This window comes from Hetaerina americana, unplaced genomic scaffold (genome assembly GCF_022747635.1).
Source record: "Hetaerina americana unplaced genomic scaffold, ioHetAmer1.1.p SCAF_4, whole genome shotgun sequence".
NCBI classification, from domain to species: domain Eukaryota; kingdom Metazoa; phylum Arthropoda; class Insecta; order Odonata; family Calopterygidae; genus Hetaerina; species Hetaerina americana.
In genome coordinates, this window is record NW_027286985.1 from 86,716,032 (window position 1) to 86,737,996 (window position 21,965).

General features: G+C 39.2%; 1 protein-coding gene across 1 annotated transcript; it reads right to left on the reverse strand.

The window, feature by feature from the left end:
• Positions 1-1,720: 1,720 nt before the first annotated feature.
• Positions 1,721-8,648, reverse strand: LOC139692497 (G-protein coupled receptor Mth2-like). The gene is made up of 5 exons (XM_071590715.1): positions 8,597-8,648; positions 7,569-7,647; positions 7,179-7,357; positions 4,484-4,658; positions 1,721-3,478 (listed from the first exon to the last, which is right to left on the reverse strand). Exons 1-5 carry the CDS (start codon positions 8,646-8,648, stop codon positions 3,097-3,099), a joined length of 867 nt encoding a protein of 288 aa, XP_071446816.1. The 3' UTR covers positions 1,721-3,096.
• Between the last annotated feature and the right edge of the window lie 13,317 nt (positions 8,649-21,965).

Below are 21,965 nucleotides of genomic sequence, written 5' to 3' on the forward strand. Positions count from 1 at the left end.
TATGTTAATCAGTATATTTAGGATCGTAGTGTCGATGGAAATGAAATGTTCGAGAGATCTCAACTGTAGGTGGTAAGGAGTGAAGCCAACAACATTTTCTCTACCTCTGTATCGCACTCCGAAGAGACGAACTTTCTTTCGTTTTAATACGTGCTTATTAATTCTTTATTGCCTCATTTCCAGTTTAGTTTTCCGTTCAAATTTTCGGGGATGATGCCAGAGGGGAGCTTTCACGTCCTCGCGCGGACTTTCTCCTTCCGTTGTAGTCGTTAGCATTTCAGCCACGCTCTCGAAATGACAGTGATGCATACGCTGGCCATGAAACATCCTCGTGGTCGGAGAGAAAACTGCGGCTGCTCTCGAAGTTAGAATGATTCCTTTGTGGTTTTGAATTTGAAGCTTTTACTTACCGCCTCCACTTTCAAAGTTTTTGCCGGAGAAAGACGCTTTCTGCTACCTGCTGAGCATACATGGCTACCATTTGAGCATTTTAAAATCTTCCACCCCCACCACTAAATTTATCAGTCTGTTGGTTGGTTTGATTTTAAAATCTAATGCTTACAAATATTTTGTTTACAAAGATGATCGTAAGGCATATTGAGCGGCATCGGACTATTGAATTGATTACTAATCGCTATTAGTCGCTCAGAACATATGCTGTATTCAGTACTTAACTAAAGATTTTATGGACAAAATAATGAAAAAGAGAATTTTCTAAGTGATATTTGAATGAATGTTCATCAGCTCTGCCGCTACCTTGGCGTGTTATACTAAGCACGCATTTTTGCACTAGTTATATGATTGAGAGCCGATCGGGACCCATACATCCTTATACTTAGAAGTCATATTTGTCGACAGGTTATCAATCGTAAATTAACTGCAGAGAAGCCGATTGTTTCCCCGTGTATGCCAATGATGAAGCCTTCACGAAATCTCTACCTGGGTAAATTCTGTATGAAGGCGAACGTTTTGACGGTATTCCCGAACCTGAAGATGATGATGGAACCATCTCTCGAAACGTTGGCAGTAATATAGAATTCAAACCTGTGCGAATCACGAGAAGTGTTCACGATAATTAAGTCTCCAAATCCTGAGAGAATGTTTTGAAGCGTGTACCAATTTTACAGATGGATGAAGTGCAGTGAATAGAAGTAAAAATTCTCTACACTTTCCTTGCCAAGTTGCCACTTGTAGTGACTAGCGATACGATTCAACAAGTTTCTCATCAGCCGGAATTTATTTCCAAAAGACGATTTCTCGTAATTTATCGCTGAAAATCCACACAAAACAACATCCTTTCAATTTAATACTTTTACTCGGTTGCTGATAATCGTAAAGAGGAACTCATCTACATCTATATGCAAGCCATCCGCAAGAGGCATGCACAGCACGCAAAGAGTTTCTGTCAAGAATCATAGATAAAAGAATATTGATTACGAGTAGTTCAAACAAAAGAGCTTTTGTAGTATCATTCTTGAGCTGATCTATATAATTTAGGATAAGTTCACGGCCTACCTAGACTGCCTTGAACCTGTCCTGAAGACAGAAGAGGATATTTCGAGTAAACCAATGATCATTGCTTTTGCTAAAAGTTGTCGTGTTAGCATCTTATCCCTATCTATCCTGTGTCAAATTGATGTGAGATTTCTAAAATTACTTGAAATAATTTTATTTCTAATTACAGCAAATTCAATGAAATACATGGTACCTTCTCCTAAATTAGACATGTTTTACATTCTTACTCCTGATGGCACAATCACCTTTGTTGTGTAAAAATTCTACAAGTATAATGAATTGTAAAAGGAGATGTGATTGTAGAATTTATAATACAAAAATATTATCGATGAGGAATGATAACCATTCCTTTTTAATCCATACAAACCCGATTGTAGATCCAGTAAGTACAATACTTACACATTATGATGACTGCAATAAACGGGTTATTAACTTATTCTCCAAGCTGAATTATGAGAACAAGAAAGGGAGAGGATGGAGTTGCACCCTGCTCGATGTTTCTTTTAGAGAGACAGCCAGTTCCTTAGTACGGAAGTCAGAGTCGGAAATCCATCCTAATGATTAATCAAAATACTTATGCAAATGCAAAATACTTATGCAAATCGAAAATATCATACATGGATGTCTATTACGCATTTGGAACCGCCTTAGAAGCAAAGTTCAATAAACCAATACAGTCACACGAGATCCCCATTTCTCAATACAGTCACACAAGATCCCCATTGAAAGTGCAATAAACCTATAATATTAGGATGAAAACGCCTATGAGCTGAGACCATCTGGAGAACTCTTAAAAACTCAAACACACGCTCGTGACACATAAGTTACTATACAGACGCACTGGTCATGGTTTCCAAAGAGCCCAGCGCATTAGGTTGTCATCCACGGGTTTAAACGCAGACATTCGAATCAAGAGATGTTTTCAGACTACTGTCTTTGTTCAACTTGCCGTAGAGCAAAAACTCTGGCACTACACTAGGATCACAGTAGTTGATACTGATCATAAACAGTCAGCGCGGGTAATCAATTCACCCTCCTCGATACTGGGAATGCTTAAAGTCACGAAACTTTATCCCGAAAACCATGATATCCCGATGTGTGTGATATCAACGTCTTCAACATTCTTCTTCTCCGCTTTAGTTATTGCTGATGTATGTGCACCAGAGCTGTCATAATTTGAAACACATGGGATATATGTTTACGGCAGGGATCGGAGAGAATATGGAGTTACAATGTAATGCCGACGTCAACATCAACAAAGACACAAAACGGTCCATCTCCCATCCGATATATTCCCATGGGTTATCAATCTGAAAGTGTGTGATTCCCGACCTCCATCGAGCCTGATGTAACCTTCAGAGACACTTCCTCTTCGCGGAGGTTATCCGGAGCCTAAGCGACAGCAGTAGCGAGGAAAACTACCCGTCACAGCAGTTGAATCGCCGCTCCATTTACACTCAGGATTCCGGATAGCTGAGAACTCAGGAGAAGGGGAGTTGTTCCCTAATCCAGGGATTTGGGTGTTGATGTGCTGCCCACACAGTTCGACTATTTCGTCCAGGGTGTCCTGCCGGCCGCGGTTCAAGTAACGGTAGTCACTTCCGCAGACGGCACGGTCTCTGCTATCCTGGCCGACACAGTGTCCAGTTTGAATTTGTTGTCGTCGGCACATGAGTTGACCATGTTGGACGATGCGGTGGAGCCCGAGGGCCTGCGGTCGGAATTGAGGGTGGTCGTAGGCACCATGAACTTCAGCTTGGCCGCCAATCTGGGGCACAGAGACTTAGCTAACTTGCGGCGGATCTTCACCTTCCAGACGAAGATGAAGAACACGAATAAGCCCTGCATGGTATTGAGCAAGTCGAACGGTATCCAGTAGCAGTCCCCACCCACGATCCACGAGATGATCTCTAGCGCCCAGTTGACACCCATTACGATGAACAGCTTCAGGTAGAGCTTGAACCTGGAAACACATTGAAATAGAAGATTGGTGTCGAAATTTCAGTAAAAACAAACTGTTGGTTGTGCATATGTCTATCCAAACCTCATTTTATCCAAGTCTCAACGCACGTTCTGATAGACCATGGACCAACTTATTACTTACGAATAAATAAATGCAAATAGTATGATTGTTTTTCTAAATAATAAACGAGCAATTATATTATTTTAAATGCATGGCTAACTGAAATACATGCTTCATTAATAGTCACTAATCTCTGTTGGCATGATGTCAATTTTATATTAATAATGATTTACATACTTCTATATAGGATATACTGCTAAAATCTAGTTACTTACGCAGATGAATAAGTGTGTGAAAAAGATTATTAAATTCTTTATTCCTAAATTACATGCGCAAAAAACGGCTATAAAAGTATATAATTCAGATAAAACTTCTCCTCCCATGACTTCTATAAAAATTGGAAGGTAATTAGTGATGTGCGTGAAAATGCACAGGTATACTTCAAAAGTATGAATCCAAATGAAAACTAAAAGCAAGAGCTCAATAAATCGACAAAGGTAAGAATTAATTTTCCGATTGGGTCTATTCAAGGAGTGTAATCGCTTAACTAAAGTAATATTCTACTACTTTAACGAAGTTTTTAAGATGTTTAGGAAGTGAATTAGCAGTGCAATGACTGTATAATATGATGAACTAACCCAAGATTCTTACAACGATAAGATTTATATAGTCTCACTACTATCGACAAATTAAGGGCATCTTTTACTGAAGAAAGCCGCGGCTACCAAAGCAATCGCCAGCCAATGAAATCTCGTCTGGGTAATTTGGAGTGCGACTGAATTTGTTAGCGAGCTATTAAGAGTTAAACTGTCATGTTGTGTAAATACAAAATTCAGAATCTAAAACAGGTGCGCATGTGTTTATCGGCAAATCTAATATAATGAATCTTAAAAAGAGTCGCTTCTGACGTGACGTAACGCACAAACTCAATCGATTCACTCAGACCTTTGGTTGTTGTCGTCACCGTCTTGCTGATGCCGCCTGCTGTCGCCTTTCTTCAGCACCCTCGTCTCCCTCTTCAATCTGTAGATCTTGAGGGCCGTCAAAACGAACAGGACGATGTTGCAAGCGATTATCACCCCCACAGGAGCAATAAAGTAGGCGATCCTGCTACTGTCACCTGGAAGAGATATTGAAACAGACTGTTTGAAAATATCGTCACCTGTGCTCGAAATGACGGAAACTGAACGAAAAGGAAACAGAGAAAGAATGATTTTCGAAACAAACCAACCAGAGATTTATTTCACCCTGAAATTATGATTTTAAATTAATACAATACGTAATAAATTAAGAATAGGAGTCTGGAAGGTTTATTTCGACCACAGAACTAAAAATTATCTGCGAGAAATGGGAAGTTTGCTGAAGAAGTGATTGAAGGGAAGTTGTAAAGTCGATGGAGGAAATGGACTGGGAAAATGGTTTTTATTTACTCTGAAGAATGGTAAAAAATGCATGCACAAGTATAATAATTTGATGAATTATGCATAGCTAATAGTTTCATCATTTAGGTGGAGATTTATTAACTTTAATATACAGCCATGGTTCCGTTACCATCCTGTGCTGGGATGCGCTCAAAGCATTCTTTTATTTTATCTGTAAGATTGAGCGCTACTCGGAAGCAATATTTAAATCAATTTAAGGTAGTTGGGAGACACAAAATTGCCACGATAAAAATTTATGAGGAGAATTTGAATTTGGCCAAAAAACTGCAGTATATCTTAAATATCGACGGCTTTTTTTGACTCATTGGCTAAGTTATGATGTACAAGTCCAACCTTATTGTAATATCTCATAATATGGAATAATTTGTATTACTCTATTGACTGGTTATACTCTTGAAGTGTGGTTAAGTCCACAATTCCATTTTTAAATATTCGTATGGTATTTTTTCCTCTTGGACGAAGGGATTGAAATGACTATCTGCATTTCACTGCAGATTGTTTGCTACCATTTACGAGACTTCGGTGAGGAGGAAATAGGGTGTACCCAAGAGTAATATTTCGATATCGTGCGGCCGTCGTATCTCATAGGGCGTAATGTCGGTGGGAACTACGATAACAATCCATCCGCCGGATGCTTTACCTCCGTTAATAGAGATTGCCCGTATAATTGGGGCGTCAGACTTGAAGGGTGTGTAGATCAGATAGGAGTCACGACATGTGGTTGTCACTGGGGAAGACTTGAAAACCTAAAGGATCTAAAAGAGGCAATAGATTGGAGAGGCTATTATAAGGGAAGTATAGAGCTACGGGAACCGAAAGGGTTATTTCCGCAAAAGTATCTGAAGATGGAATGGGCATGTAGGATGTAATGTTATTCGGATAATCAATTTTAATATAGCATACGTGTTACGTGGACAGTTTTATGTCGCTGTTACACTCTAGGAGCTGTCAAATGTAAAATTAAAATGGACTTCTCAACTTAAATCAGCGACATATCAAACAAATTTATATATTAATATTCACTAACATTTGCTAAAGTAGCAAGAAAAACTTTAATTAGAGACAATACACAAATAGTGTATTTACATATATAGTGCAGTTTTCTCTAATATATCCAGTAAAAGTTTGCAAAATTCAAAATACATGGACTGGAATTCAATATACGAGTTTCATTAATGAATAAACAAATAGAGAACATCTACAGTCGTTGAAATAAAGCAGAAAAATTGTTGGGCCCGTAATTTCGTACACCTTGCGCGCCTAATTGAGAAAAAAAGTGGAATTTATCAACGATTGAATTATACCCTTCTGTGAGTTAGCGTGTAAATGGGCAGAATTTCATGATCCTTGGATAATGAATACTCCTCCCTTGCATTGGTAATTGACATGAAGAGTAGCATGCACTCCGAGATGCATACATGTAATACCCTCTCATCCGTATTACCCTCAATCACGTATTATTGCCTCCATCGTGTTGATTTGAATAAATTAATTAAAAATTGGTTTAGCTAAAATTAGACCTAATAAGTAATTTTTTTCTTGCAAAAACACCAATTACCATTAGAATTCACTCCAATTAAAGATACATTTGTCACATTTTAGAAAACTCTTCATTAATTATGGTCAATTCTCGGCTTATAAATAAACTGATTCGATAATAAAACGAACATTCTTTTGCTACATTATACCCCTGAAACGAATTATCAAGGTGTTAAAAGCAAGTAATAAGAACAAGGCAATTGCTGTAATTTATCAATTCTACAAACAAAAAAATGAGCAAGCAAACATACATTTTACAATAATACAGAGGTTTAATTCACTTGACGATTCTCTCAATTTCTTTAATTTACTTTACTTAACGTTAAGTTTAACCCAAGTTCGATTTAGTTCTTATGGGAAAGGTGAAAACACGAGATAAGTTACCTAAATCTCCCCCAGACGGGTAAAATGACATAGTTTTTCACAAGTTTCTTTGCGAGAATGACTGCCTTTGATTTATTGAAATTATCCTGTGGTGCGATGATTTACTAACTGAAGGGATCATAAAGAGGGGAAAATTGCAGAGTAAGGCCAAGGAAAAAATACGATATATAAGTAGAAGTGTCAGTGCAATGAGGGAATGAATGTATTGGCAGGGAATGGGATATAGTTTGCAGAGCTGCAACAAAACCAATCAATCTTCATAGGATTGCACTCACTATTGAACCAGCAAGTCTCTCGGAACTCGGGCTTCAGGATGTAATCGGGGACAGGGCCGAACTCCGTGTAGAGGGAGATCGCCAAGATGACGAGAGGGATGCCCCAGGAATACGCTGCGTACATCATGAACTTCTTCCTCTCCCTCTCCTGTGCACTACCGGCCATCATCCGCATGCCACTGGTCAAGGAGCACAAGAGGAATCAATTTATAATTTCCGTAACAATCAAACTGTATCATTATGTTATTCATAAAACATTTATAGAGAATAAATGAGAAAGTTGGACAGACGATACGAAAACTGAAGGTCTTAATTTAACTTTAGACGAGAAATTTCACTCATAATTGAAGCAGTTAAATTTATTTTAAAAAATGAGTTTCAATTTATTACCTGAAAGCGATGAACATGTCGATGCACATGATGTTGAGCCAGAGAAAGGTCGACAGGAAGGAGAAGTACACAATGAAGGCTGAAAAAGACAAGAGGATATTAGGTCTTAGTCTAAACTCTATTAATCCCACTCGATGATAACGATCAAACGGGTTGTCACCATTACCAAAGAAATGGAACTTCACGAAGGGAGTGTAAATGGGTTGATTTTTATTCCACATTAGATGAATAAATATTGCATTTGATCATTTTAAGGATGCAGTAAATAAGAAACCAAGTCCGCAGGCGATAAAAAAATTATTATGTCACGTGCAAAGTAGGATGGAAAATAAATAGGGTGGTAAAAGAGAATAATTTGGTGGAAGGAATTTTTAGCAGCTACTAATGGTCTTGTTGAAATTAGTTTGAACAGACTTCCTGAGTTTAATAATGAATAATTCTCATCTTAATAAGATAGAAGACAGAATTAAGTCTCTGAACAAATAGAAGTCAATCTTGCACATGAAAAAACGGAAAAAGGGCTATGCGATGTAATAAGAACTAAGAACCGCAACTGAGAACCATATTATAGCCAGGAAAAGATGTCCTCGCTCAGGTAAATTATATTCTTTTGAAGGATACTCTAAACTATCATCTTATAAACTGAGTTTCCCATATCGGATCCTATTGGACGGCGAATTAACCAATTTAAAAATAAATAAAAATATGCAGACATTAAAATAACATGAATAGATCGACTGATGCATGGATATAAAATTGTGCTAAGTCTTAAGTTTTGGGGTATTTTAATTCCCATTCTAATTGGTGACTATTTTTTATTGTTTTTTCAGATTTCCTCGCATGTTTTTCTGGTGGGGTGTCCTACAAAATTTGAACGCCCGAATGGCATCGTCATAGAAAAAATTTGGAAAATAGTGGACTGGATAAGACAATCCTATCTGGGCACCTACGACATAGCGTGCCGACCTATAGGGAACGAATAATACGTAATGCATCCATTTCTGCCAAATTTTCCCGGAAGTACTAGCCTGTTCCTTGAGCAAAGGAACAGGCTGAGCAGGAAAGATATCCTTGCTGCATATTTAGCAGCAATGGACTCCTCTCTGCTCGAAGGGTTGGTAACGAAAATTTCCGCAACTGAAATTTTCCCTACTTAAAACGTTCTATAGGTAGGTATCGAACGAACTAAAAAAGGGACTCACCCTCTCTATATATGTTCCTTAAACCTCGAGGTCTGAAGGCGCGAAATTTGGCAACAAACGGACGCTTTTTTTCTCGCGAAACGTGTCGAAAAGTTCCGCAAAGTGGTCTCGTTCACAAATGGGACTCGCTCACACTCACCTGCGGAGATGCAGAAGTTGTCATCGAGGTAATTGCCGAACACCTGCACGAGGGTGAGGAAGACGTAGGCAGTGAGGAGGCTGGAGATGTGACACATCAAGCACTTCCCGTGGAGGTTCCTCATCTCACGTACGTAGGCGTGCACGAGAAGGGACAGCGTGAGGAATATGATGGAGATGAGCATCCCGATCGGATAGAGGATATAGATGATCCGATCGCACGTGCCGCGAGAGCTGTCATTGGCGGCCGCCACCACGTCGCCCGTCGTATTCACTGACGGTATCCCGGAAACGGCCTACAGGCGGCGCCGAGGGAAAAAGACCACAATAACTCAATGCATGTTGGAATTAAATATTTTATAACAAAAATGACTAAGTTAGGTACGTGCTATTCCAGAGAGTAGAGTGTAGAAAACAACCCGGCTGGAGGGTAGGGTTCCATTCGGGGTGGACGCCTCTGGGCACCCTCAGCTTCACACAAGTTGTGTGATTTTTTTCAGAAAACGGATCGGAGTGGGAAACCGCAGGCGGAACAGGGAATGAGGAACTGCTCTTCCCTAACATATATAAGAGCATTTCACGTTCAACGTGAAAATTTTGTATGATGGAAGAATCTAAATTTCAAGTCGGCAAATGCAAAAATATTGCGATTTACTCAGTCATTTATTCATAATTGACGAGTATAGTAAATATGAATAATCTAACCACATTGCTCCACGGGTTCCAGTTAGATGAACAAGGGTTCGCAATGCTGGGTCCAGGCGGAGGTTGGATGGTGACCATGACCTTAATTGTGGTTGTCTTTTTCCGTCTTCATGCGGAAAGGTTAAGCATGGCAGAATGGACCACTAGGTCTAAGTGCCCTTGGTCTTTGTTAAAGATCACACACCCCAACCGAAAATCAAATAAGAATCAAATTTTCACAGAAATAGATTTCCGCAAAAGAAAGAAATAATAACAGACGTCAAAGATGAGGAGTATGAATGTAGACTCGGGGGTCATCGGAAAGTTGTAGAGAGGTACAGCTTCAAACCGATATATCGTAACTTAGATGACCGATGAAGGATGGTGATCATGAAATTTATTGTTATGAAATTGAAAATCAACAATTACAGGCTCAGCGTCGCGAAATACCATCTTGAGGAAGAAAAAAATAGGTTTCAAGAAATAACCCTTTTATTTAAATATCCCTTTCGTGAAATCTACGCAGTTTATCATCAAATTCCAATCTTGCGAAAAATCATCCTTTTTTTATCATACATGTATTTGCACAAAACCCAATAGAGTTTCTTTCGATACCTAAAAAGACGATAAACTAATTCTGGTGCAGACATTACTGAACTGATACTATGAAATATTGACAAGCACATTAGCTAATTGATGAGAGAATGTTATCAATCGACACGATAAAATTTAACAAAAACAACTGAAATCTAAATAGGAGTAAGACTTAGAAGTGAAAACCACGAAGAATTGGATCTTTTATGGCCGCAATATTAAAGAACAATGTCGAAGACTTGAGTAACAGTTTCGCAAATAACAAAAAAACCATTTCATTTTCGGGTAAAATTTGAACAAGAGTGCTAAATTGTGGGAGAGTTCATCTCGCATCGTTCTCGGTTCGTACCGTGGACTCCGCCGTCGTCTCCCCGTCGATCGTCGCCGCGGTGGTCTCCTCGAAGCAGAGCATTGGCATGTAGGTGTCCTCGCCGACGAAGTAGTCGACGCAGAAGCTCCCGGGGTCGTCTCTTCGCGAGCCATTCTGGGTGATCAAGGATCCATCTTCGGCGCTGATGAAGAACTCCTCCTCAAGGAGATTTCGACCGCTGGAAGACGAGGAGGAGGGAGGTCATGAGGATTCCTTTTGTGAACAGCACTGAACATTTTGAAGGAGCTACCTCAAGGAGAGGTTATACCAAAGATTAAATATTTTACCTCATTAAGGTTTATAAAAACATGTATTGAGGGTAGTGTGACTAGTAAAGTACATCACATAATCATTCTACAATATTACGAGACTATATGTATACACCTGATTATTTACAGGGGAAACATTCATATTTACCTTTATGAATTTTTGTGTGGATAATAGTTTGAAATTTCAATTTACCACATTTTGATAGATTTGAGGTACATTAGTCTCCTCATGGGAAAGTTATTGAAATACTTAAACATTAATGCTTGAGCATTACAATTTCTTTTCTTTCTCTTTCTTACTCTATTTCCGATAATTTTCTTTCCTTTTTTACTCTATTTTCATACATTATAAACCTCAAAACGAAATTGATTATGGCTATCTCTAAGGTTTGCCGTGCGATCTCAGATCGGTGTACCCAGTTCGGATTGATTTGGTGTACCAAGCAAACCTAGCCAGATCCATCAGAAAGAGAACCAAGTCAGCACACTTGGGGAGTTAAGAGATCAGAGATTTCATATCGGTCTAAGTGATAACACAGATATCTGAAGAGCACGGCTGTGGACATCGTTTCTTCTTTGTCAGTGAACTAAAAAAAATAATTGTAATAGCGTATGAAATGTTTGCGTAGTCTTTTTGCAGGCGGATGTTGTTGAAAATAGAATTAAGTGCTGTACCAAAAGTTATCATGTTACTGAAAGAAAATGCATCAAAATGATATAAAATCCCATGGACTATGGCGGCGGGCGCATCAGGCTTACTTACAGGCAGAAAATACTTGCTTTGCGGTCAAAGCATTACAGACAAAACATCAAAAACATTCAAAATGAATTTGGGTTCTCTTTTTCTTTTGAGGCGCTACTTTTCGAACATCCTCACATTTTACTGAAAGCTGGTTTCTCTTCCAACACGATAAACTATTCGTTCCGCTTCAGAATGTCGCCTCAGATAGAGTGCATCGAAACCACTTTGGTCCCCCTCTCCTCTGACCTTGCCTACAATAAGGTATCCATCCATCACATCGTTTCCCTGTTAGAGCCGGAGGTCATCTCAGCACTTAGTATTAGAACAAACACAGTCACATCAACTCGCTTAGTTAGTTTTTTATATGCCACGTAAGCCTCGGTTTCAAAGCAAATTTACCGAAGTCTCACTCTCGCATAATCACAAAGCAATGCCTAAGTAATATGAACGTACGCACATATATTTCTTAAGAACTGGGTGTGTAGCTTTAAGGTTTACAGAGTAATTTATTTTCACATGAGACACCCAGAGAGGAAAGGCTAAAAAAGATATTTCAACCAAACTGCTCCAAAGTTGTTTTAAAATTGCGATACTTACTCATAATGGGTAAAGATTAGAAACAGCTCTATTTTAGAAGGAATAAATGTTTATGTATTTTTTGATAGTTCGCAGCATAGATGAAATTTAATATGGATATGGAAAACAACAAACACGATGTATTAATTTCTTTAAATATTTTCATTGGTGACAGCAAATGCATTTAATTCATACTTAATTCACCAGTTTAGACGGTGTGGTTACTCAGTGGGTACATTCTCGCTCACTCATCGAAGTGTTTGCCGTTCAAAATCCTGATGGTACCTTTGGACGGCCCCATTTAAAATCGCAGACATATGGTTTTTCCATTTCTATATTATCGTGTTTTTCTTCTCCTGTTCATCGGAGTATTTATCATCTACAAGTTGAAAGTACGATTTTTTTATTTTGGTGGAGTCGCGGGCAAAAAATGCATCCATAGCTTAGAAAATACTGCGCAGATGTGTTACAACCATAGGAGTTCTAATTATCTCTCTATATTTATGTGAGTATATCATTTTCAATCAATCTATTTACCCACATCGTCCCTAATCATAGTCGACGGCAATTCCGTAGCAGTTAGAGGCACAAATACTATGTAGACAAGTGCAAAATTACCTCAAAAGCGATAAAATGTGCATGATAAAATAGTCATTCGATCAAATATCACTTGCGTATGACATAACTTCTATTGAAGTTTGCTCCCGCGGCTAAAAAAACTTTTAAATGGGAATATGAAAATTCATTTAACTTTGAGTGCTGAGATTATCACTAATTTAAGTACCCACTACGTGGTTTGTATGCCTATCACGTGTTCTCAATAGGCACTTGGCCAATTCTGCAAGATTCCAGACCTCGGTAATAAAGCTAGAATTTTTCATTCGATGGTATTTTAATGTCCATTGAAAACATATCCAAAAAGACGACACAATCAATTTCTATTATTATATCTTGTCATCAAAGATTCAAGAGTATTTTCCATTGGCTTCTATTACAGATCAGTACAATTCAATGTTCACTACGATTAAAACAGAAATTATATTAACTAATTGGAAGGATTTGTGTAATGTTTTCATAGATTTCAATGCTTATTAAAAGCATTCCATACAAGAAATAGAAAAAAACGACTGCAATATTTTCTGGCAATTAGTCCAGCAAAGTGAATTCGTGCCAAATAATCAGAATTCGTACTTCGATTCGGACGACAATTCTGTTCTATGAGGAAAAGTTTCGACAAAACCTAAAACTAGGGCAATTGAGGATTTTACAAATGCAACCCATGAGGGTATCAGCTGTGCCCAACTTTAAGTCTCTCATAAATCAAAGAACTTTCTAAAAAAACATTTACATATATTTGTTCCAATAATTTAAATGTATAATTAATACAAAATATAAAAGATGTATTATTTTTCATTTTTATATTTCCCTGAATGTTTTGATTGACCTCATCACTACAAGTTTCACGAGAAAAATGTATAATATCTCAGATGTAACTATTGGTGGAAAATCCGAAATACGGAGACTTCAATGCCTGTAAATGTTTTGCGTTTATTCAAGTAGTAGTATTTAGGGGAGGCGACCGACAGCTGAGGTCATTTGCGCCATGGGGGATGGACAGGAAAGGATTAAGGGTGGAGAGAAACCCGGCGTCGGCATTAGCCTACTCTTTACGAAAGGCGCCAAGGGGTCCGTAGTTTAACGTCCCATCCGACGGACGGCGTACTCACTCAAAGTTCCCTCCACAAAGGACCTAAATTAGGGATCGAGATACCTCTGAAAAATATTCAACACCGCCGGGATTTGAACCCTGGGTGGGAAGCCAGTACGTTAGCCCCCGCACCATCTCGATCCCCATTTATTCAAATGCTAGCATAAGTACGTATGATAGTTTCTTCGGTGTTGAACCTCACAGTTCCTAATCAGATTAGATTTGATTGAACTATGAGAATTCAACAAACATTTGAAGACAAAGGTCGCTTTTAATTAAAATCCCGATTAGGGACATTTCGACGCCTGGCAGACGGAAGAGTCTGAGGAAAATATTCACGGCGGAGTGGGAGTCTCAAAGCGGGCTTTAGTAAGTGATGATGCTTCCATTTCCGAGAATTACGTTGAGATTGGAGAGAACGACGATGGCAAGACTAAGAGTATTAATCATACTAAAAAATGAATATCAGAATAGCAATCGAGCGAACATTTTTGCGAACAAACTGCAAAGTATAATATTTCCATTGATATTTTTGAATCCAACGCATTTGAATTAAAAGTACAATGTTACAAGAAGTTTCGAGTGCAGAATTATTATTTCTTGATAGTCTGAATGTATTCAAGAAATTCAAGATTTTGCGGATCCGTTTTAAAGAAACTCGGCTTCATTGAACGGGTGGCGGGGAAATGTAATAAGAAAGTTAAAGGAAGGTGTTATGTTGCTCTAGTTAGACCTCATTTGGAATATGCCGCAAATATTTGGGATCCTTGGGAGAAAATGTAGCAAAAAGAATTAGATAAAATCCAGCGAAAATCTGCCAGATTCCTTAAAAATATTATAGTGAGAAAACATGTGTGACAGGTCTCTTAGGGGATTTAAGTAGAAACCACTTTAAATATGAAGAGAACAAGCGAGACTTAGGCTTATAGAAAAATTCCGAACAAACGAGTTTAACTATGACACTAAAGGAATTATAATGGCCCCTCACTACTTAGGTAGTTCAAACCACAACGCTAAAATAAGGGAGATAGATTCCCGTACAGATAGATACAAATACTCATTCTTTCCCAGAACAATCAGAAATCATACTATTAAAAAGCCAAAGTCACTTTAGAAAAATTAAAAACATTGAATTTACAAGTGGGAACAAAATTAAACATAGCAAAGATGTTAGGTATACTTGTAGGTGCATGTGTATGTTAGTTTGAGTGTCTGCATGTGTATGGGGTGGGTTTGGTAGTTTGAGTGTCTGCATGTGTTCTTGCATGAATGTATGCCATGTTTTTTTGGGTGGATGCATAAATTTGTAGCTCTTGCATGCGGTTTTTTTTCTTTTCTAAATTGCGGGTGGTGTCCCAACACCCCGCGCCATACGCCCTAGCGGCGGCTTGCGGGGTATTAAGTAGATGTAGATGAATATTAGCACATGAAAATAAGCAAACTTTTTCTGCGGGTGCGGAGGTATCTGCGATTCTAGAAGCAATGAAGTTCGAGACTTGTCTCAAGGTTAGACGATAACTGGTTCGAGGGGGTTGGATGTGGGAGGGCAGTTTGGTCGAAGTGTTTAAGGGCACGGTAAAGGGTCAGCGGGAGAATGAAAGGAGAGGGTCGGAGGGGTGCATTCCAAAGGTAGGAAGTAAAGAATAGGAGCTCTGGAAGGGGAATTGTGGGGAAGGATCCAACTGTTTGGGACGAGGAGAGGGTTTGTTTGGGACGGGCGGACGGAGGTAGAATCTGGGTGGTGAAGCTTTGTGGTGTTGGAATGTTAGGTGGGCTCGGGCGGAATATTCGTAGGTATGGGATCGACCGGGACCTTGACGGGAAAGAAATTTGAAAACCTCTACCTACACGGAGCTGCTTGGAGCGTTTGGTGTTATTTTGGTATATTATTAGTGTCGGTGAAAAAGTCAAGGAAAGGTGTTTTTTCTTATAATTCAGATTCAACATGAATACGCGTCGACCATTTTGCAACCCCATCCAGAAGGATATAATTTCGGGATTAAACAGTTTACATAGAGCACCTCGTATCGTGAAAATTTGTTATAAATGAAAAAATTAGCCACATTATTATTGATTAGTCTGGGTTGAGAGGGTACCATTGCGTTTTGAAAAGGAAAAAATCATTCAAAAAAATTAATCAAGCTGTAGAATTGAGCGATATAAGGAAAAATGTTTCCTTTGTACATTTTTCACACAGGAAAAATGTCTCCTCCGTACAATCCGTGACCACCATTCGTGACTGAGCAGGAAACTTTTACGCACGTCGATAAGAACGTCAAGAATTTCATTAATCACCAATCACAAATAGCACTAAATGCTGGTGCCATCACACTCCCTGTCCCAGCCCCTTGATACGGCTTATGGGTTAAGATAAAAAATGTAAAATGATTTTTGGTAAGCTGTTGGATACCGGTCTTTTAGGTTGACTGGTAGGGTGGGCTTTAGTTGGATTCCTCAAAGAGTTGTCTACGGGTTGCGAGCAGTTTCAGTCGAGGATCGTTTTGTATTTCCTACTCAAATATGGTCGAATGTACTCACCATTTCCGCGAGTGATCGCGGAAGGCCGTCAGCCGTGTCATTATCGACCTTACTGTGCGGGTTAGCCCATCTTCATTATTTGACTTATCCGTCTCCAAGGTTACAGTTACCATTACACATACGGTGATCATCCTAAAAATCCGTGAAGTCACTCAAAATTTGAGGGAATATATATCATAGCAGAGCGCACGCAGACACTCACTGAGAAAAGATACACAGGAAAAGGACACGAAGGAAGAATTACGACTTGATTAGAATATTTCGAAATTTCTATTAATTCAATGTTTAGTTGGATGAATGGATGGTTTAGATGATAATTTCATTATTGTTTTGAATATTAAAAACGGCCTTCTCTCTTTCAATATTGTACGAGTATCTAGGACTCGCAGTGAAACTTAACCATCTTATATAGCTTGGCGCAAAGTGTATGTCTCCCTCTTCTTAGTTTCTACTGTGTCATTTCACTCAATAAAAACATTGAGCCAACGCCGTCTTTCTTCAGCCTGATTTCTGACTCCAGTTTCTCCTCCTTGGTCTGTTAAACTCATATCATCCTCCCCAAAAACCATTATCTTCAACACCTGAGCGTTTATGTGAAAATGTGCAACCTCCAAATGCTCTTGTAATTGTTCTCATCGTAAATGAAAATGAAGCGAAGATTGCTAGTCTCAAGAAATGTGTCCTAGAAATATAACTACCAGATTTTACAATTACTGGTGTGTTGTTAAATATCTAAATGTTATTAAAATGAATTTTATGAGACCTGACCACGAGAAAATTATGGATATCAGTTATCAACACAACAATGCTACTGCGAGTTGAATAAAGGAACGTTAAAATGTGTCTCTTCACCATGCAGCACAGTCACGGCCTCTGGAGTATGCAGAGCAGCTGAACTCATTTTGTCGTTGACTTTATAGCTTGGAAAATATATGCCTGGTTACTTTACTTAATTCTGCGAGCAAGCGCTCTGATTCCATACTGATTTCCTCTAAATATAGATTCTATACTACCTTTTACGTTAGATATCATTATCTTTTGAATACATATTGCATTTATTTATCTCCTAAACAAATTTAGCCGAAGGACATTTCAAGCGTTACCAGGTTCCCCTCACTCACTGCCCTACCATTATGCTCCTCCCCTTTGACCCCGACTGCCCCGTGAGATCAACGACCCATTTGGCACCAGTAAGAATCTTTCTCTCCAAATTATTCCTATCTCCTCCCTTTTCTTGATGCAGACTCTCAGACCACGGATTTCGAAATCTACGTCCGCGTGAGACACGTCTGGGTCTCCATGCCAACGGTAAGCTAAATAAATAGTCGTTAGGCAAATGCTTGCGATTTTTCAGGGAAAAAAGCTGCCGATTAAGTTGCCAACTATTTCGCCAGCTCAAGCCATTGGATGTGGAGTAAAGTTCGTGGATGTATTTTGAATGAGGGACTTTTAGGGCACTGAAATAAAGAAGGGGTCTACTTCTGAATGTCATAGTGATTTAGCGTTCCGTATTCCACCATTATAATAAGACATAGTGCAGAACCTGTCCCCATTTTTCGCTTCATTTCCGCACTCACCAAGCCCAGCAGTTCCATACTGATATAAGTTTCACTCGACGGTTGCTCAATTTCAATATTGGATGAGCGCTATAGCGCGCTCACTGTCTTTCACTTAGATATGTGGAACCTCAATACCCCTCTCAACCCGCATAAACAATTACAGAGCCTACCCCACGCAGATTCCCACCCTAAAATACGCTCTTACCCACCAATCCATCTATCATTCGACAGTTGTTTATTCTGTTTCTATCCCCCACGTCCTCCCTGCCGACTATTCGAGTATTCAGATCAGAAAAGCTTCTAACTATAAAAGGCTATTTTTATTCTCATACTTTAAGAAAGGTACAAATCATTTGAGGCGATCTCTGGCAGAGAATGAATATTCATAGCGCTGCATTTGTATTGGAGGGCGAGAACACAGTGAGAAGTTAGGGGAAATTGACTGCAGATCCGATCGATTTACCCCTCGCACATACGCGAGACCACGACATTAAACAAAATTAACTTCACGAATGCCACTAATCGTCAATCATCGATTAGTCTAATGACCCAACACCCTCAACCACACCCGAGGTAGTGGTTATCAGGGTAAGGTGCACTAGATGCACCACCAGCACTGGCATAGTATGCATACCAAAACGATTAAAAATCATAGAAATTTCGGAAAAAGCCCCACAGCCGTTAATGAAATACAGCCGCCCTTGGAAGTGCACATGAATCTGCAGCTGGGAAAATGATATCTTCCCTGCTTAAACTTCCGACAGACGAGACTGGTAAATTTTGGGTACAAATGATTTTGAATTCATTTCCCCGAATATCCTTTTATTCCATGACCCGATCTCGACGAAACATTGTCATCATCATATGATAAAAATGCTTTTTCGGACGTGAAAAGGACTGTTTCGAGAGTAAGTAGATGTTTATCACTGTTCGTAATGTTGTATCTGATTGAAGACTAGAGAAGTTAAGAAAACAAGGAGGGTGTAGTAAGGCCAGTCATCCAGCCGCTTTACCTCTTTTCGCACTTGTCTTCGGAGCTGTGAAACACGAAGAAGTGTTTCTCCAGGTCTTCTGCTGTCTTCCGCGGGCCGTCAGCGACCCCTGGGTCTACGGCTTGGGCCACGGGCGGTTTGAACCAGGGCCCCTTAACCGGGTGCGGGACGCACTCGAGGGAGGAGCGATCCATGGCCCGATCCTTGGGGCAGCACTTGCGCAGGCAGGGTCGAGAGCCCCTGCCCGCGTTGCAAGGGCAAACGAGGTACGCGTGCGGGGCCTCGTCCCCCTGAGGGGGCCCGCCCTCCACCCCCCAGTAGGCTTCGCGGGGCCACAGCACCCCGCTCTCGGGGTCCCAGGCGCTTCCGTTCTCCATGGGCTGGAGGCGCGGCAGCTCCAGCCTCATCCAGGCGCGGCAGCCGGAGCCACCTTGCAGATGGGCGGAGTGGTTGCCGGGAAGGATCGTCGCCAGGGCCAGCAGGAACATGGCGGCGGCCCTCGTTCGGGGAGTTGGGAAGGGTCGCGGACGGTCATCCATGTCTGTCAAAGGATATAAATGTGGTAAAATGGCGTTGAAATATGTGCGCAACTAGGGAAAAAGATAATCGGAGAACACCCGAACCAAACACTTAGAAATTTGCAGAATCGCTGTGTTCTGCAAAGTTTGCTCGTTAGCGATTGATTTGCCAATTGTTAATAGTGACATGGGAAGTACTGTACTTCGCGGCTTATGAAATGTTCCATTACATTCGAAGTGTCCTGATACAGAAGTTAAAAATCTGAAGAAAAACCTTACGAGTGTTCAATACCAAATGATATTAACCCCACCGAAACTTAACTTTTAACTTAGCTTGTGTCTCTATACGTCGGGAACTCATAATACATTTTACACTTATTTACGAGTAGTTCAAGGAACATGCAATAAGTATGTCTCATGCTCAACTGAAAAAAATCTGTTTCGGCTTAAAATCCCCAGCACTCGTGGAAATTCAGCTACAACTGACCTCACGACCAAAATTATATCATCAATTAATGGCATTGAGTTTATAGGGTAATATTTGTATTTGAATAATGTTAAATTTAAAAAATAACTTTATTTAACCCGAAACTATGATAACACGCTAAATAGATTTCAACCGACTATTTTGGGGCCTGAGTAAATGAAAGATAATTTTATTATTTGCTATGAGGCAGCGAAGTTCTCATTAAGTAAATTTAATAAAAAAGTTTAATAAGAATAATAAACTATAAATTTAAAATGAACTTACATTCGACTAAAACTTGAAATAAATAATGCAAAAATGAAACAAATTTTCTCGATGTTTTGTGAAATTGCTTTTCAAGTGAAGATATCATTAGAGTGTTGAGAAACGGGTTGTGAAAATGAAATATTGTCGTGGAAATAAATAGTATGAATTGATTAAGATATTATTTACTACTCAGTCAATGGATACTCCTAATTATACCTGGTGTTTTTGCTTTATAAAGGATATTTTGTATTATTAGAGTCCGTCCTACTATGTGTCCACTAGAGTCCGTCCTACTAGAGTCCAACTATGGGTATGCTGCTACAAAAATGCCTGAGCTAGAGAAATGTCTTTCCTATCAAATGCCTGTAATTACACAGCTACGGAAAAGCAACGACGGGTGTGATAAGCAACGACGTAGAATGGGGAAAATGAAAATCTATGGGGTCTGCCACTAACCGCCGACTTGAAAAAAATTGATTGTTAGTTTGAAACAAAGTTGAAAGGGCAAGAGTGGGTGAGATGCGGTGCGCTCTCGGGGAATGGTTATTATACAAACGCAGCGACAACATCATTCGTAGGAAAATCTTTGGTCATTCTTAAGAGTCCGAGGAAGCACATAACGTGCATCACGAACAATATACCAGTAGGGCAAAAGGTTGCCATGCCTCCTGCATATGAAATCAAAGCCTTGAAACATGCAAGCTATCCAGCGTCCACAAGCAGAAGAGGTAGACCAGTTTAATTCGATTTTAGAAGTGGGATCTCCCCGAATTGAAAAAGGACTCGGGTAGGAGATTAGCACGAAACATGAAGGCCTTGCATAAAAAGAAAATCTACTCACAACAGAAAATAATAGCCTTGAATCAGAAGAATACTTCATCAAGATAAACTTAAGGAGTTTTTACCCCTCTGTCTGTGGCCAAATGACGTTTCCTTCGTGAAATATATGAAGGTCCATCATTTGAATTTTTCGAACAGTTAGCGTGGAAGTAGCGTCGTATTGAAACTTGTTCTTTATTAGCTTTCTTTCTTATTTTGTTTAGTGCATTTATTGCTGCGCTTTCGAGTTCTGCCAAACACCAAACTAAATAACCTAAAACGCCATATTAACTATCAAAATAAATCCTTTCTGGTTCCGAATAATTTCTGCCATCATCCAACATGTCCATTAATACCCTCATCATACAGTGTTTTACTAACATTTTCCCTTCCGTCTAAGCCTACAATTTAATATTTCCCCTCAGTACAGACCTCGTACCTCAAGCATCCACCCTTCCTACCTTTTTAGGGGTCAAAGAAAATTGATATTTACTCAGCGTAAGTTTTATTTAGTAATTTAGCTGTAGGTACTTCGACCTTCAACAGTGGAGAAGCGATTCTTCTGAATTAATAAAAAAAGACATTCTAAACCGTGGATTACTCGGCTCGTGGATCGATTAACAAATACTAAAAGGGATACAGTTATAATTATGTTCTCATTTAAAAGATATATTAATTAATATTCCAAAGATATGAAAGATGATCTCTTCCTATATACATTTCCAAAAAGATCTAGAATATAAGATTCATTTAGATGAATTAAAACAAGTTCAGTTGTCATAGCAGAGAGAAAAAGAATTGAATGCAATAAAAATTATTTTGAAAACTTTCCTTTCCGCGGTTGGAAGTATTTATTTCAATATGTAGCGAATCTAAAGAACACTTGGTAGTGAGAATTTTCACATAAGAACAAAAATAAATTTATGACAACAAAGAGAGTCGAAAATGATTTAAA